The 19,310-nt window shown below is 42.9% G+C and overlaps 1 protein-coding gene across 1 annotated transcript; it reads right to left on the bottom strand.

The window, feature by feature from the left end:
* Positions 1–551: 551 nt before the first annotated feature.
* Positions 552–19,071, bottom strand: dvl3b (dishevelled segment polarity protein 3b). Its single transcript, XM_078263514.1, has 15 exons — positions 18,486–19,071; positions 16,728–16,797; positions 14,542–14,657; positions 13,777–13,889; positions 12,864–12,999; positions 12,045–12,135; positions 11,832–11,901; positions 11,205–11,344; positions 10,569–10,645; positions 10,346–10,413; positions 10,065–10,214; positions 5,875–6,006; positions 4,289–4,456; positions 3,361–3,564; positions 552–1,864 (listed from the first exon to the last, which is right to left on the bottom strand). The coding sequence occupies exons 1-15, from the start codon at positions 18,644–18,646 to the stop codon at positions 1,506–1,508; spliced, it is 2,055 nt and encodes a 684-aa protein (XP_078119640.1). The 5' UTR covers positions 18,647–19,071; the 3' UTR covers positions 552–1,505.
* Positions 19,072–19,310: the final 239 nt, after the last annotated feature.

Raw genomic sequence — 19,310 nt, 5'->3', positions numbered from 1 at the left:
ATGCTGCATGTTCTTAAATAACACAGTGGTATTCCTTCCTAGCTCCAGAGGCAGATAGCTGCTCTCCCACCTTCAGTGAATAGGATACACAAAAATCTGAATTCCCTATATATGTTTGTCCTTCAAATATTGGCTGTGTGGGTGGTGGTGATTTAATTTGTCCTGCAGAGTCCATCTGATTCAGCTCTACTTTTTTCCCAAGTTGAAATCAAATTACCTCTCTACAGGAGTCCCCCCCCCCTAACAGGAAACATTTTGCATCGGGTCATTCAGTTCTAAAGCAAATCTAAATGTACACAGGTTGATCTTTTACAAATACCCACAGCCTCCACACACATCTGTGCACCAGATTGCCTAACCTTCACATTCCTGAGCTTGGACAGTCTGGAATCCACCGCCTTTAAAAGCCAAACATGACCCCAGGTACCACACAAAATAAATAAAAAAAACTAGATTGCAAATGAAACCTTCACAAACATATGCATGCATGCACACACACACACACACACACACACACACACACAAAAAAAACATAATACAACACAGCAAAGTTAAGTCATAAAACTATATTTATAAATAAAAAGACATTTTTTTCCTTGATAAAAGAGTAGTGTGAAAGACATGGTAGGAAATTGTTTTCCCCACTATACATTATCACAAGACAGAGTCTGAAAATGCTCTGGTTAACAGATGAAAATGCAGTTATGTAGTGTAAAAATGACTCTTGAAGCTGGATGCTCATGTTTAGCGTTGAAAAATGTAACTAGTTGTGACCAACTACGTATATAATTAAACAAATGCATTCTTACAGTAAGAAGGACTGCATTTCTCTTGCCCTACATACACATTTTTCCATTTCTTTCTCTCTGAAGTCAAGCAAACATTTAAAAAGTCTGAATAAGGTTAACAGTTAGTGATCATTTCAGCTTTCTTTTAGTTTTTTTTTCTTGTTAAGAGGTCAGGAAGTGGGAAAATTGAAAAAAAACAGGAGGAGGGAAGAGGCTTCTTTCTCTCAGTTTTGATGTGAACTGGGGTGGGGGAGGACAGAGAATGTTAGATAAGGGAGGCAGAGAGGAGCAAAGAGTGAAGAGAAGAACAAATGAAAAACATCCATGTAGAAAAAGGGCTGAGTCATCTTCCCCAGCTGTTCTGTTTCCACCGCCTCCCTCCCTCTCTTGCTCTTTGTCCTTACGCAAACTCTTCCCCACTGAGGAGCGGAAACTGAGAAAGGCGCTTTGGTTCCATCTTGAGCGAGGGGGTTTCTTCACTGAAGAAAGTATGGCCACTACTACTAGGAAGAAAAGCACAATGGAGGAGGAACACTTTCTCTCAACATACACAACAGGGTTGGTTCCATTTCTTCTTTTAGGAGAGTGGAATCAAGACCTTGGGATATAGCTTTTTGCAATCTTCCCTCCCTCCTGTCCCGTCATGCTGTCCTTCTCAGTGTTGTAATGACACGAGAAAGCCAAATCCGCTACTTTGTTATCGGCCTACAACCTGCGTTACATCACATCAACAAAGAATTCTCCAGCGTTGCCCACCGCCATGCGCAGAGACTGGCGTGAGGCATTGAGCTCAGGGGGCACAGAGGAGAGCTCTCTGCCTGGTGGGGCGCCAGGTGCAGCTGTAGACAGATGTGGGGGCTGGGGGGGCAGGCCAGGGGGGCCATAGACGAGGCCCGGACCATAGGCTATCGAGTGAGAGTTGGCACTGCGGTGGCTGACCGAGCTTCGGATGCTTCGTTCACTAGGGGGAGCCACTGAGCGCTCGCTTGGAGCTCGGTGGCTCCTGATCTCAGTTTCGCTGCCACTGCCGCCGGACTTCCGCCCCTCATTCTTACTGCAGTTGGAGCCACTGCTTCCTGTAGACAGAGAGTAGGAGAGACTATGATTCATATCTAAGTGTAATATACAATCACATCACGTTTTGTTAATTAAATCTGCGTGACCTACATGAACCACTCGCTCCCATCTGGGCGCCAGTGAAGTGATGCAGGCAGTGCTGACCCAGTTTGCGGGAGACTCTCAGAAAAGCTGCATGACTAATGCAGACACGGAGCATTCACTGCCTTTTCACAGGCCAAACAGCTCAGCCATTACTGAAGGCAATAACATGTTTTCATTTTATTACCACAAAGAGCCTGCTTGCTTTAGAGGCAAGTTCTTCAGACTAATGAATTTAAAACCCGAACAGTTTCTACGCCTAAAGGAACCTTCTGACATTTTGAGAAGCATGCTTGTTGCCATCTAACCCAAAGACAGATGAAAAATTACATGTTAATCCCTCTGCGTCCTTTAGATAGGTAGGTCAAGGACTAGCTTAGCACCAACTGTGGAGGCAGGAGAAAGCTTATAAAATAGCAATAAAATAAAATACACTATACAGCAACTACAAAACACATGTTGTATCTTATAACCTGGGTTACTATTCAGCAGTGGTAGTGTGCAACCACAAAACGAGGACAGGACATCTGGGATGTTTTGTGCAGTCAGTGGGCCCAGCTGTTGTTGCTCAGTAAATATCTCCATTGCGTAAGTTCCTAAAACCACAATGTCTGGTTTTCTATTTCTATGTGAATAAGGCAGCTTTGGAGCTGTTGGAAGGAATCGTTTTTGCTCTTTCCTATAAGTCTTTGAAGTCAGCTGATTTAAACATGCGCTGGACCTACAAGTGTAAAGAAAGTGTGGAGATAAACAGGTATGTTGATTTTCTCATCTGGCTCTGGGTAAGACCATAAACAAGATGTTAAACACAGCAAAAATGTCAAAGTATACCTTTATATCTCTCTGTGCAAAGTGACACTTCTGCCAAAATCTCTGTCTCTGTAGGCTTGAAAAGTGGCTGTTAAGGTCTGTAGTCTGCTCCGTCACAAGAAATGCAGCTGTAGCTAGCATGAATTCATGTCAGTTACGATGACTGTGACAACGTTTCACGGTTTCTTTGCTGCCCTCCTCTAAGCTCTCTGTGGCTCTGCCGAAAGTGCCATATTTTAGATATTGTTTGGCAACATGCTGTGCAACAGTGTTTGCAGCATACAGAAGGATAATGGAGACGAAGAATCTCCAAGCGTTGGAGATGTTTCCACAGAGATTGTGATACTTCTTTCATCATTTAACCTTTTCATCATCAAAATCTATGGTTACGGACACGATTTCTAGCTGGTTGCTGTTCTTTGTGAAGGAGCAAACTACAAACTTGAAAACAGACACATTTTAAGTCTATAGGGGGTGAGTTTGTTTTAAACCTAATATTACAACATCAAAGTGGCATTCATTTGGTTTCCCACCCTACCGATTCTCCAATACGTGTTGAATATACTGGTGATGAACACATACAGTATGTTTAAACGGCACTCACCGCTGTGCTGGCTTCCTGCACTGCCAGCGCCTGGTCCACCATGGAAGGGCTGTTGCATGTCGTATGGGTGTGGAATGGGGAACTGGTAGGGCAGAGTCATGGGCCAGGGGGCCGCCCCGGGATGGGGCAGAGGGGGGAGAGTGTCCTGATCTGAAGCACCCCCACTGGAACCATCGTGGTCATGGAGAGACAGATGGGTCATGTCTGAGGGAGAGAAAAAAAAAAAAAAAACTAATTTTGACTTCCACAGTAACACCCCCACGTATAGATACAGATACAACTGAACCACGAACTGAACCTTAGTCTGCATTCACACAGCCTGTGTCGGCCGTCAGACGGTGTGGCAAAAACGCAGGTCTAATTTTAATGTGAGTTAAATGGGGGTAGTGCGTTTAGGCTGCTTTTGGGGGGCGTGGGGGGGGTGCCACAGCGGCCTGCGGGGAAAAGTTGAGACCGACTTTTGGTGGTCAAATCATGTAACTGGCGATCAGACTTGTCAGTGTGTTTGGATGCGGTGTGAGAGTCCCGTACAGTAAACAGGAAACATCACTGCCTCTGTTGCTGCCACAATAAAGTTTTAAAAGATGAAAGACAAGCACTCAACTGCCCAGGAGTTTGTGTAACAGCTGAATGCCAAATAAAGCACAGTCCATCTGTCTCGCTCATCTCTTTCCTCTCTCTTTTTTCTCCGTGAAATGAAGCTGCCTTCGAGTGCGGTCGGAAACGTCGAAATCTATAAACGATCTGACGGAAAACAATAACTGTGAAATATAAAGTCTACCTGTGCTACATTGGGGGGGGGGGGTTAAAGAACACAACAAGACGTCACACAAATGGGCCGTTTCAGTGACACTCCCACCACCGCACAACCCTGCAGCTAATCCCCCGGATCGCTTTTTTTGGTCTGAACGCAGCTTTAGCCACTTACTGCCACAGAGGTCTCCGAAGACGTAGTAGCACTGTTCAGAGAAGGTGATCTTGTTGACGGTGTGTCGGATGTAGCCGGCCTTCAGCAGGTTGCTGGCGTATTTACGAGCTTCTCGGCGATCTGAAAAGCCTTCCACGTGATGGAAGAGCCAGTCCACCACATCAGAACCTGAGGACACAAAGACACACACACACACACACACACATTTTAGGTGCAGTTTTGCTCAGTACATTTGATGACTATTTCATGACATAGAATAATATCCAAGATGAGGATTTGAATCATCTATGTTTATGTGACATTTATCTGTCCACAGCGGATTTGTAACTGTTTTGGTCAGCAACAAAACCAAGTATTCATTTCATCCCGGTCAGATTACTGTAATGGCCTCTTCTCATGCCTCACGCAACAAAACCTCAATAAACTTCATTTCAATTTTTTCCATTTAATCCTCTTGGCCCCCTTGTGAGCATAGGGCATCCACCATGGATCTCCACCTCACTCTCCTCTGCGCTACTTCTTGCCAGGAGGTCCCCGTCTTGGTCAGTTCATCAAGCGTGGACCGCCTCCAGTTGGATTTCGGTCTCCCTAGCTTCCTCTTGCCTTGGGGATTATAGTCCAGAGCTTGTCTTGCTATGTTCCTCGGATCCTTCCTAAGTGTATGACCGATCCATCCCCACTCTCTGGATTTGATTTCAATGCGGATTTGCTCCTGGTTCATGCGTCTCCGCAGGTCTACATTTGATATCTTGTTGGGCCACCAAATCCTCAGTATGTATCGGAGGCAGTTGTTAATGAACACTTGTAGTTTATCAGTAAACTTCAGCGGATTCAAAATGCTGCTGCAGCCAGACTCATAACCAGGTTCAGCAGGAGAGATCACACCACGCTGGTTTAAAAATCACTTCATTGGCTCCCAGTGGATTTTTAACAATTGAATGATCATTTTTAAGGCTCATAGGGGTTTAGCTTCAGGATATATAGCTGACCTCCTGACGCCCTACGAGCCTGAATGCAACCTGAGACCCACTGGCAGGTCATTCCTGGCCATTCCTCGGTCAAACCTGAAAACTAAAAGGAGACCGGGCCTTTTCTGTTCGGGCCCCTCAGTTGTGGGATGACCTGCCGGTGGAGATCAGGGAAGCTAACACATTGTCTTCTTTTAAGTCACTTTTAAAAAAAAAACTCAATATTAAAAACTCACTACTTGAGACTTTCTTTTTTATTGATTTTACTGTTGGTGTTTTTTTAATCATATTTTTTATACGGTTTATTAATTGTCTTTTCTTTTAAAATTGTACAGTTAGCACTTTGTACCTTTTGTAAAGTGCTTTTGAAATAAATGTATTATTATAGAATATTTTTTACTGGATGACATTACTGCTATGACTTGGAGTTACAAAGGAAAACTACATTACTGGATTATTGGGATGCTTATTCATTCTGAATTGAGACAAGTGGCTTTCACTAAGACACTGACAGAAATCTACAAACTGAAGTGAACAAACAAAGCACAGAGGTGGGTGTGCGTACTGAGGAAGGAAATAATAAATGCAGGACCACGCCCTCGGCTTTGACCGACATACCGATAAAGGCGTTAGCGATGGTAATCTTGAGCCACATCCTGTCCCGCACCTCCAGACCTGACTCTGGGCAGGCCATGGCCTTAGCAACTGTTGCCATGTCGCTGTGGATGGAGAGGTGGAAGTCATCGAATCCTGGGAAAGATCAGAGGACATGTTATCACAGGAGCGGAACCACGTCCTCCTGTCAGAGTTGACATTTTTGTTGTTGTTGATTTTTATGTTTAACCACTGAACCTGTTTTAGAGCAGTGTTTCTTTTTTCTTTTTTTTTAATTCTTTGGGGCATTTCAGCCTTTAATGGAAAGGACGGCTAGATATGAAAGGGGAGAGAGGGGGAAGACAATGCAGGAACTCGTCACAGGTCGGAATCAAATCCTGGACCCTCTGCGTCGAGGCATACACCTCTATATATGCGTGCCTGCTCTACCAACTGAGCTAACCCGGCCACACGTAATTCCTTTTTAAAGATTATTTTTTGGGGGCTTTTCCGCCTTTAATTTTTGACAGGACATCTGGGTGAGAAAAGGGAGAGAGGGGGAAGACACGCAGGAAATTGTCACAGGTCGGATTCGAACCCTGGACCTCGGCGTCGAGGCATAAACCTCGAAGAACATGTGCGCCTGCTCTACCCACTGAGCCAACCCGGCCACACATAATTCCTTTTTAAATGTTAATTAAAAAAAAATATCAGTTATGCATAATTCCTAGAATAATTATACACTATAATAATAAAAAATGCATTTAGTGATTCTAAACATTTGAAATCTAGCATTTAAGTGTTTCTGCATTGTGCCTCTTTATATACTGTAGCTAGGCTTTTTTTCCTACCCAAAAAAGTTTTGTATTGGTCAGGGGGTACATTATTGAAAAATGTTTGAGAACCACTGTTTTAGAGGACAAAGAAATTCATCTCATACAGATACCAAATCTGTTGGTGCATTTTGATTGTGTGTAATGTAATGAAAGCACAGCTGCGTGCTGTTACTGCATCCCTAACAACTCCAAAAAGGTTGGTCTGTTTTGGAATTTGCCTTAAATAATATTTGCTTTCCTGTGGTCTGGACTGTAATGCGACCCCTGCTATGTCTTGGTCATGAGTAAGATATATTAGGCTGGATCTTTGTTTGAATTGGACAACAACTGAGCAGGTCTTCACAAAAGCCCGATCATGATGAATGAAATGTGCTCCCTAGAACAACAGTCACATATCATCTCACTGAGGTTTGCTGCATTGCAAGATAGGAAGTGTTGCTATTTACTAGGGCTGTCAGCATTAACGGGTTAATCGCGATGCGATTAAGGGCCGAGCATAACGCGTTAATCGCATGCCGTTTTAATCACGTGCCGCCATTTATTAATTTATTTTCACTTCACTCAGCTTTGCGTCGTGCCTAACAGGCTACTATTTTGACCCTTTGCCATACTTCCTCGTAACAACACATCCTGCTGCTACAGACATGATGGAGAAAGACAGCAGCAACGAAATTTTGAATGGCGCTTTTTATTTTCCAAAACTCCCGGACGGGTCGAAAGCCACATGCACATTGTGTGAAGCCGAATGAAAATATCACCGAAGCACGTCAAGCTTGAGCTACCACCTACGAGCTAAGCTTAGTAGTACAGTTAACGTGACTCAGGTTGATGCTAGCGGGCTCAGGCAAAGCACTATTTTGGAGAGTGCTAGTTGCCGACCTGCGGATGAAACCAAATCCCAAAAAATTACTACAGCTCTTGCGAAATGGGTGGCAACTAACTGCACACCTGTCAGCATCGTAGAAGACTCGGGTCTTAAAGACTGCGGTTAGCATGTTCCGACCCGTCTTATACGTCGTCGTCGAGGGGGACAGTAGTTTCACCCACGCATACACAGCCTGTACGACACGGAGAAAGCAGCCGAACTGGAACTGCTGCAAAGTGATGCAAGGTGATCACTGGACGTCAGTAAGTAATCAAAATTATTTAGGAGTTACTGCACGCTATACTGACTCTAGATTAAAATGTGTGACTAGATTCACACATTTTCCTTTTGTTTACAGTTAAGAAATGAATAATAAACAAATACAAATCTTAAAATCAAGTTCATAAAGTAACTTTCTTTGCATTCATGGGATTCCTAGTCAAGATACACTGGTAAGAATGGCTTTCCATTGTAAATATGTACTTAAAAACTGTTCTGAAATGCAAAATAATAGAATTTTAATCATGTGATAAAACATGCGATTAATCGCGCTTAACTATAGAAGTTCAGCAATTAATCGCAATTAAAAAAAATAATAATCGTTAGACAGCCCTATTATTTACCTTTTGATGTTCGCACTTCCCCTCCACCTGTCTAATCTATTACTGCTTTCCTTTATTTCTCAGAATGCCTTTTGACCATCCCCAATGAAAAGGGTGTGAACATCATGCTTCGGGGGGTTTGTTCATATGACAGAATATTATATTATATATTAGGAGAGAATATTTCAAACATATTCAGTATTTAAAAAGTCATTTTTCATAACCTCTAGTTTAAACGATTCTAGCATTCCCAAACAGCAACATTTTTGCTCTCGGTTGAAAAATATCAACATAAACTCAACTTTCCTTTGATGTTTCAGAGTAGTGCAAGCTGTTGTCAGTGCACATTAACAATAGTCGCATGACATTGCTTTGATTTTGAGGCACCAACTGAACTCTCACACTGATATTTTAGATAGCAGAATTTCTTTCTCCTTCTAAAACGTCACTGTAGCTGCACTTGATATAACTCCAACGGCAACTTTATACGTGAGCTGACCAATTATCGTAAGTATATGAGAAATGCACCAATAAACCAGAAATAGTAGCCAGAAATGCAAGGTTTAAAGTGGCCATATTGTGCTCATTTTCAGGTTCATAATTGTATTTTGAGGTGGTACCAGAATAGGTTTACATGGTTTAATTTTCAAAAAACACCATATTTTTGTTGTACTGCACACTGCTGCAGCTCCTCTTTTCACCCTGTGTTCAGGTCTCTGTTTTAGCTACAGAGTGAGACCTCTCGCTGCTGTAACATCTTTGTTGGCAGTCGCACATGCGCAGTAGCTAGGTAAGATCACATCAGCTAGCTAGCTGTTTGTTTCTACAACTTTAGTAGTACAAGGCAGGATTAGCCGGGAGACTTCTTCTAAACGAGGGCACACTTCCAACTTTGCGTGGAATACCTGCAGAACAGGGACATGTAAGTAGTTCTTTAGTAGATTATGGTGAACTAATGTGTGTTGTAGCAGTGTTTTGCCATTCAGAACGAGCTAGCATGCTACGGTTAGCCACCTCATTTCGGCTAGTGACGTAAAAAGTCCTGCCGATTTGAACAGCTCACCTGGAGACTGAAAGCAGGACACATTCAGAAACCCGTATCTCACTCAAAACAGCATGGATGATTTTTGTGCCAAGTTTGTATGCGTGTGGAAGCACCAGAGACACAAAATAACACCCCAAATACCAGAAAAAGTGATTTTTTTTTCATAATATGGGCACTTTAAGCATGTGATCACGTGAAATGTATGTATGTTCTGTCTGATCCAGAAATCTGAAGTGTATCAATTTGGTTAAGAAAGTGTGTCGAGAGAGGAACGTTTTTTTTCCCTCCAGAAAGTAAGAAAAACATCCCCGTTTACAGGGAAGATGAAAGTTGAGAGTTATGGCTTAGTTTTGACAAGAGTTATTGAGCAGATGGAAGTTGTGAGGCTGAGCACAGTAAAAGCAGGAACAGAGAGTAGTCGCAGGAATGCATTGAGAGGGCAGGGCCACGCTCAACACCGAGATCTGCTAACACTTCTGAGAAAGACACTGATATTAGTGCGCTTTTGAGGGTTGGAGGGTAGGGGGGGCTCCAAAGCCAGAGCTGAATGTTTAAAAAAAGTGAAATCCTGAAATAGCAACAATCCTGAAGGACTTTATGCCTCGTATCATAAGTGTCAACGGTCAAATGTATCTTATCAAAAAGCCAACAGAAAACATAGTATATACTGTAAAACATTTTTTTAAAGACCGACAGTAAAAAGAAGTACATTGCAAAATCAATAAGAAGGAAGCATGTGAGCAAACATTTTACGTAGAGACAAAAGAAAAAGTGAATGGAGTTACGGCAGGATGCAAGTTGTTTTGAATAAAAGTGCCTTGAGAATGGGCCATAACAGGCAGCTGCAGAGGGGTGATGTGACTCACGTTCAGTCTCGGGGATAGAGCTGCTGATGGAGGAGCTGGTGGAGGTGACGGTGCTCATGGAAGGGCTCATGCCATACGCAGGGTATACCCCGGTCATAGCCGCCGTGTGGGACACCCACGCAGCTGGGTCGATGGGCCGGATTGGCTCGCCTGTTGAATTCAATGTAAGCAGAGTAAGCGGTTACCAAAACAGATGAGTCTGCACGTATTTGTATTGATTATTGTTATTCATTTTATTGAAATGAAAATGAAAGAAGGAACAAGAAAGACAAAACGCTCACTCCTGGGCAGAGCAAAGCAGCTCCGAGGGTTTGGGTCCCAGCACTTGGCCACAGTCAGTGTTATGGGGCTGGTGAAAAACAAACAAGAGACAAACAATAGTATCAGCTTCAACTGAACTAGAATTCAGTCGTGTCCTTGTTTTGCGCCGGTGTTTTATGGAAGAATATTTGTATTTATTGCTGTTAAAGAATGTAATTGTATGTGTGCCTTTTTGCTGCTTACCCCGGCTTGTGCACTATGTCCCTCAGTACTCGAACTGCATCGTCATTGCTCATGTTCTCAAAGTTTATGTCGTTCACCTACAGGGATACAAATTATAAAATCTCTCAGGTTGTAAATATACATTTGAACAAAAATGCGGTTCATTATGAGAATAAAGGATGGGCCTTACACCAATTGCTATATTCCTATATAACGAGACATAAAACTCTCACAGAGTTACAGTTATTCAAATAAATACCACTACACAAAGCCATTAGTGGGACTGGCAGTGTTGAACGTGGCGTGCCATCTTAAAATCTGGAAGTGAAAATGGAAAATGTTCATGTTCATTAGAGCCATAAACACAGCTGACTGATACATCTCGCCTTACAAGGGGACACTTACACAGTTACAGTATATTACAATATGATTGAGAAAAGTTAAGGAGAATTATAGGAAAAGAGGAATAGTAATGATGTAGCCACATGCATTGATCACAGTTCAGAAATGTGTTGTTTTTGTATTTTCACACATATGCATGTGGGCTTTCATTGGTCTCACATTACTGGCACTAAACACAATGGGGACGGACACAAGCACACACACACCCTGTCTCTCTATCTTGTGTCGTACACACACATACAGACACACACACACCTGCAACAGCATGTCCCCAGGCTCTATGCGTCCATCTGCAGCCACAGCTCCTCCCTTCATGATAGAGCCGATGTAGATTCCTCCATCTCCCCTCTCATTACTCTGACCCACGATACTGATGCCCAAGAAGTTGTACTTCTCTGTGGAGAGGAAGGGAACGGACAATGTTGATTCAAGACTGACGTGAAGCAGCAGGGAAGTAAGTAAAGTAAAGCAAGGGCCGAAAAGATGATCATTCATGACCTGCATCAATATAGAACACATAGGTTACACTGGCATATTTTCCCTCTTGTGAGGCTCAGTGTGTGATTGTATAAGAAGGCCTTATTCTAGGGATGTTAATGATTAACCGTTTAATTATTAACCCACAATAAACATTTTTGATCGATTAATACTAAAAAAGTAGTTAAAAACAATATTAAAACAAAAAAACTTAATAAAAAAACATTTTTGCATTGTAGAAGAAAAATAGGCTATACATGTACAATCTATTTCTTAACTGCTAGTTAACTTGCTAGTGCCAACTTCGCACTACCAAGTTGTGTTTTAAGTGTGCATAAAATCTGACTTTTTTTTAAAATTTTTATCCAATTCTGTGTGCAGAATCCACATGGCCAAGTCACTTACCCATGTTGAGAGTGACAGTGATGATGTTCAGAGACATGGTGGAGTCTGTGATGCTGCTGAATGACGAAGACTGGAGGGGAAGAATGACGAAAATTGGGAGGAAAGAAAAACAATGTGAGAAGAAGAATCAAAAGTCGCAAACTGGAACACAATTTGAATGAATGAAGTCTGGGGCTGATTTACAGTCCTGTACGTCTAAGCACGTCGTCTCACCCTGTCTATATTGGAGGCCTTAGGTTTCCGTCGGCGACGGCGGTGGCGTCTCATTAGACGAGAGGAGCTCTGCTCGGTGGAGCTGCTAAATCTAAATACGAGAAAAGTCTTTTTAGAGACTATACACACATACGGAAAGGTTGTGATAGATGACCAAATAGTTATTGCTAACATGACTACTTGGGAAGTACAGCATATAAATTCAGTCATCAGAAAATAAAAATATAACCTGAATTAACACACACACACACACACACACACACACACACAGTCTGGAACGGAAAAATACCAGGCTAGAAGAAGAAGCTAGTCACCCCATTTAACTTGTTTAAACATCTAATTAAATTCTTAATGCCAGCTACATAATGAAAAGCCCTTTAAACACTGTTTCCATAATGAACGTGGTGCTTGCCAGGAGTCCAGACCAGCTTTAACTGTTTGTAAAACGGCATCCAACCCACTTTATTTAGAAGTCATGACCTGGACCAATATTCAGAAATTTTGGTTCGGCAAAAATCAATTTCTTTACGTGGAAATGTGTAACCTGACGAAGCCGATATCCAGATCTGCATTAACAGGAATAAAGAAAAGATCCTGGGAGACGCCTAAAGACTGAGAACAGCGTCCCTACAGTGGGTTGCAGATATTTCTACGACTCCTGGAGGAGAACCCGGGGGTAACCACAAAAACCACCAGACAATTAGACTGTGCTAATCTCTGCCAAAACCCCATCATCTGGAACTCCAGATGCATTCCTCCAAACCAATGTTCTCATTGGGAACCGCACTCATGAACGACGAGCTACACACAACATCTGACCTGCTGGTTGCGTCGTCATCCTCTGAATCAAAACAGGAAGTAGACTCCAGCTCGCTGCTCATGAAGGACGAGCAGCTGTCGTACTCGGGGCCCCCGCGTCCCACTGCACGCGACGAGTAGCCGTTCTGCCTTCCGCCTGCAGTGGGGCAGCATTATGATCAGGATGAGACATGTATACACAAGGCACATTCAAATACAGGCGTTTTGTTTTGTTGTCAGTCGGCCAGATTCTGCTCTTTATGCTTATCTAACCACCGTGTCACCGTTTACAAACTAACTCTTTTCAAACAATGCTGGTTCCTTATTGATCAGCAGCAAATGAAAAGTTGCTATTCATGTGGATTTGTTATTTTAGCATTCTGTTTGTGACTTGTGATATGTCTTTACGCTACTGGGACCTTGAATTTCCCCTTGGGGATCAATAAAGTAAGTAAGTATCTATCTATCTAAAGTCAAACTGTTGTCAAATTACAACAGATGAATCTCTACTTTGTCGCAATTTTTCCTTTAATACAACTCCCGCAATCATCATAGCCTATTTATAACGGTCAATACATCTTGGTGCCTGTATAGCTCCTACATGTTACTCTGACTATGTGATAACATGGCTTTTCTGCAACATCCTCCTTTGGTTAGTCAAACCACGGCCGTTAAACCTCTGCACAGGCCTCACATGTGTACGGGTTTATAGCATGTGTGATGGCAGCAGGCTGGAGACCTCTAAAGTCACTGTGCATACACTTTAGGGTTAGCTTTTTAGCTGCGGCGACTCATTGTGGCGAGGCAAACAACTCCCATGTATGGGAAAACACTTGATTCTCACCCACCAAATAAATGGCATTGGTGAGCTGGGAGAGACATGCGGTTCCACAAGACAAACTAAAAGACTACGTAGCAGAAAGATCTTTCTGACCATGGTCGTTGGCGTGTTTCCGTCGCGGCCTCTCCCTCTCTCTCCTTTGCGACACCATGGAGCCAGTCTCTGTGTCATTGTCCAAACTGTCCCGACCGCTTGCTGCTTTCCCACTTGAGACAGAGACGGTGCACAGAAATCATTGTTGGTGTGAAAAAGAGAGAATTACACTGCGTCATTGTCAAGGTGGTCAAGCTCATTTAACAGCCACTTCCACACGTTTGTATTAAACGCTTCTTGTTATAATCACATTACAAACTGTGGTGAGTAGAACACCTTCTCTGGCTCAGTGTCTCTGGCAATCTATTACTATAGATTACTATCATGCGTCTTCTACACACTTTGCTTTATTTGCAGATGAACCAGACTGCACTTACATTATGTGAAAACTGGCAACGACTATACTATCCACTGTTTAACTAATATATTGAAGAACTAAACGAGTGGCAACACAAAACGTAAACAAGAGAAATTGGTGCTCTACATGTCTGATTCATTGCCAGAATGAAGATAACCTAACGATAAACTGGTAGAAACAAAAAAGTACTTTTATTTCCTCCTGGGCAGTCACAAGGTGTCATACTTTCTCCATTTAATTTGCCTTTTCCTCCGTTACTGCGGTTATTAGAAAACACAGGACTCATTCAAGACACACGCACAGAGCCAAACACAAAGTACGCATGGCATCTTTCTTTTACAGAGAGACACACACACTATTGTAAACCAAAAGAAATACAGCACAAAGTATTTTCTAAATATACTGACTGATAAGAAGGTGGTCTTGAGTCTCCAATGCCCCCGGTCCTCTCCAAAGGGGGTGCCGGCTCTATACTGTCTGCCACTGAGCCTGTGTCTGTGTGGGCCCCGTCTCCAGAGACCAACTGTCAACAGACAGAGAGTCAGGTCAGTCAGAGGGATGAGACAAACACTCAGAGGAAAGAATACACTGAAAGACAACAAGTGGGCAGCAGACCCACGTCAGAGCACTACTGTGCTTACACTACACCATATTCAAGGGCTGGGTGGTATATCCTGTTTTATTGTCACTGCCTAAAGGCTTGGCAGCATTTAGGGACCCTTAGGGTCTACAATATGTCATTAAATGTAAAAACCAATGTCCTGCTGACAGAGCAAAGCCATCCAAAAGGCAGCTGTGGATTCAAAGAGTTGTGAAAGAAAGAGCCTGTGCCAAGACTTGTCTACCTGATAGCGTTGCCTGAGTTACCAGAGTGTGGGGAAAAAGTGGGATCCATTGGGCCATGACTGTGTTTTCACGGGAAATGATATGGCTGTCAACATTTCCATATTTTTTCCGTATTTTCAGCACGTTCGAGCATAGTCCTGCTCACTCAAGATCTTTTTTTTCCCCCTCTATAGTTTTCGGCTGTACCATGCACCAGGGCTAACTAACTAACATTTGCTTTCCTTATTGATTAATCATTTGGACTATAAAAAGTCAGATAATTGCAAGAGAAGTGCCCATCACAATTTCCCACAGCCCAAGGTGAGGTCTTCAAATGTCTTATTTTTATGAGACCACAAGTCAAAAACACAAATTATGTTTCATTTCCTAGACTTTACATCAAAAGGGAAACAGTTAATCAAATCACATTTGGGGTGGAGCCATAGAATGTTTTAATCGATTTCAGCTCTACCATTCACAGTAGAAAGACTTCACTTTTTTGACTTGTACAGTCACTTGTACAGACATAATAGAGGTAAACCGATAAAGGAATTAGGAACATGAGCCCTACTACTCATTTTGTTTTCCCGTTTATCCATTATAATACCTATATACGGTGTTTGTACGGTTTTATTTTCAGTATACAAGGAGGACACGATGGTGTGCAGAAGGTGCACTAAGATAAGGTGTGAAAAATAATGTCATAGAAAAAAAACAAAAAAAAACTGTTGGCAATAAAGTATAACAGGCCAGATCGAGGGTGCCGGCCTGTTGATGTGATGATAGTGAGCCAGGCCCTTGGACCCCAGAGAACAATCAATCACATCATTGAAACAACAGATGAACGGTGGAGACAAACAAATGGACACACTCTGACAGAGATAACATTTCATTGTACATGGAACATTTCAAACACACACACACACACACACACACACACACACACACACACACACACACACACGTTGGCTTTGAACAACAGCCAACCAAACCTCCACACAGTCTAATGAAAATGATCACAACAGAGAGAGACATCAGGACGGGCACAATGGATTAAAACATCCAGCGATAACACTGTTGATGACTCTCAAGGAAAACCTATAATTATAACCACACTGTCATAAATTAACCGAATGCATCAGCCTTTCACATCAAGAAACAGAGCACTCTTTCTCTCAACTTTATTCTCCCCACCCTGTGAGATTCAATCTTCTTGTTAGAGGACATGCAGTGAGGTCCTTTGTTATGGGGTATTTTCCTCTCATCCCATCCTGTGATTTCACTTGTCCTAACCCAATTTCAATGTTGAGGGGAAAGGATGGGCACCAGATGTCTCTTGTGTTGTAGAGACAGGAGAATTATTGCTCAGAGTCTCTAAATGAGATGCCGCATGCAAGTACATGTATGTATGTGTTGTGTGTGGTGACTATCATGTGTGAGGACTTATATGAAATGACTTTAAAACCATTGCAGCAAATGTTCTTAAAAAGTGCTTAAAAACATAAGAGAACAGAAAGAGAACAGGGTGTTTGCATGCGTCTGTTGCTCCTGGGATCATTATGTGATAATGATATTATGACGCAGATGTCTAGGGCATCTCCCGAGAGAAGGAGTATGATTGTGGTCGCAGGCCAACAGATGGGAATCATTGTTATACATACACGCACATAGTTGCCACTTAACCACACAAATACAGTTAACAAAGACAAGCACACAACAACAAAATAAACAAGGCAGAAAATGACTCCAGGATGTATTTTGAACCTACCCATGACACCACACGTCCATTAAAACAGGGCAGTTTAGCGTTGTCGTCAGATATTTCCTCCTTTACCACCCTGTAAAGAGAACAAAGCTCTGTTTCAGTCAACCTTAACCCAACACAAAGCACTCTCGGGGCAATAAACATGAGGCTGGAGATGAGCAATACTTCCATGACAGACACTGACAACTGGGAAAAACCAATGCTGATGTAATAGTGTACTCACTACACGGTTGTTACACACTGCCAGGCAGACATAATCAATATTACCTGTAGAAAATGTCAGAGCTGAGTATTGTGTCATAAAGCTAGGTCAACAATTCAAATGTATTCCCTAAACCTTTCTGCAAAGATAAACCTGCTCCTTGATGCTTTGTAGCCGATATCAGCATTAGCTAGTTGAAGAAGAAGAGCAACATTTGTGAATGTTACCGTACAGCTTAGAACTGTTGAAAACAAAATCCCAGAATCTCAGGGGGACAGCCAACATCACTGAGGCTTCCAGACATGGAAAACCAGTCAAAAGAGGGCAAGTTTAAAATGAATGTGTTCAGGCATTACATATAAGAAGTGTCTGTACATCAAAGGCTGCTAAAAAAAGAAAGAAAAAAAGTCTTGGCTCACAAATGAACAAGAAGACATGTAAAGATTTTCTGTGCAAACACGGTTCTGCCTGTGCTTTTTTTAACCAATGCAAACCTTTCCAGTCAATCAATCTTCAAGAGACTGCTTGCTTGCAAAGATCAAGAACAAATCTAGCATGCATTTACTAGCAAGTGCCTCAGACTACTGGTGATGACCAGATTAGCTGTGCCTATCAGAGAACAGTAATAGAGGTAATAGTGATGGCCAGTGAGACGTTCTGTGAGAGTCTTGGTAAATATGGGCACCAGTCTCTATTCCAGTCTCTCTGGAGTAAAGGTTTCAGAATTTACAGAATATCCCTTCAGTCTTCACAACATGAAATAGCTGTGGGTCCTTTCAAAACATGTCTTTCCCACTTGCAAAGGTTCAGAAGTTGTTGCCCCACCCTAGTTTGAGTTTAGCCAAAAAACAACTTTTTGGAAACCTGGCTGAAATATTGAAAAAAATAGTACATCCCCCGGCCCCTTTTTAACTCTGTAGAAGGCACTGTCTGGAGGAACATAAAACGTCTACTATTCCAGCCATGTTTTAACACAAAAGGACATGCTCATAAAGCTGCCAGAGTGATGAACAGGGCATTCCTGTGTCCAACTCTAAATTCCTCAGGCTAATAGACAACAACAGCAGGGGCCTGCTAGACTCGCTGACTAACCGAAACTGGCCGTTTACATTCACACATTAGCAAGAAACGTCAGGTTATTATCAGTGTTGACAACTAACGTTACCCGTTTTCCCACTTTACCTAAGATAAGTTAAAATGTCATTCAGGACATTCACTTGTGTTCGTGAAACTGACAAATACCAAACTTGGTCTGACAAAGTCAAGGCACAGAACGCATAGCTAAGGCAGCCACACAAGCAATGTAAACAAACGGGGTCGGGACGCTGAACAGACCTGCTAGCGCTGCGAGCTCGTCGCTAGCAGCTAACAAAGGAACTGCAATGCAAGTAGCTAGCTAATGATCGACAGCCAGGTAACGTTAACACTGATGACAAGCCAGCTGGGAGAGGTACCAACTAAGTTAATGTTAATCTAGCTAGCTAAACTAACGTAGCTAGAGAAACCCCATGACTGTTATGCTCATTCAATGTTAAACACAATAAACATTTAACAGTTACCCGAAGTCATCGTCCATAGATTTGAAGAAGTATTTGTAATTTGGTTTCTTGAGGACATTTTTGAAGTCTGCCAGAGTGACTTTGTCCGCCGGCACCGACAGTTTCACCAGATATGGTGTCTCCTGGTCGTCGAGGTGGTAGATAATTTTGGTCTCCCCCATCTCGGACTGCGGCTAAGGCGAGGCAGGCAGGGTGCATCAAGCCGAGGGCCTGGCAGGCTCCCTCTCGGGCCCCGACTCCCTGTGGCGCTGGCGGCGGCTTTGCCGTGGTCCTCCCGGCTCTCCCTGGCTGACTGACTCGCTGCGTAGCCCTGGTGCTCTCTTTTTTTACGCCAGCTCGCTAACGTTACGCCTGCCTTTCTATTACAAAAAAGCACCTTGCTCCTCCGCAAAGCGACCTAACACAGTCCGAGTATTGAACAGCGTTAGTTCCCGTTTGTATTAAACTTCCTATGTGCCGCTGAAAGCTTAGAAATAACTGAAAAACAGTTTGAAAACGCAGTGAAGATAAACAATCTCTGAGGGGTCGGGTTTCTCTTCTCGCTAGCTGCCAAGCTCGGTAGTACTTTGTTGCACACGAACCTTCACAAAATCGTCCAAGCCTGTCTCGGAGGGGCGCCATCCATAGGAGAGGAGGAGAGTGACAGCTTTCCGTGGACCTTACTGGACATTATTCCTGCTGCAGTGCGTGTGTTAACAGAGGCGGCCATAGTCCCCATGCAGAGGGGCCACCTGCATTCTGGACAGTAAATTATATGATGTGGAATTAATGGCTCAGAGATTTGCTAATTTGAAAACAGAAATGTTGCTGAGAAAAAGTCACTAT

Source organism: Sander vitreus, chromosome 12 (assembly GCF_031162955.1).
Source record: "Sander vitreus isolate 19-12246 chromosome 12, sanVit1, whole genome shotgun sequence".
In the NCBI taxonomy this organism is placed as follows: domain Eukaryota; kingdom Metazoa; phylum Chordata; class Actinopteri; order Perciformes; family Percidae; genus Sander; species Sander vitreus.
The sequence above is the reverse complement of the archived record's forward strand: the minus strand, read 5'-3'. Positions and strand labels throughout refer to the sequence as shown.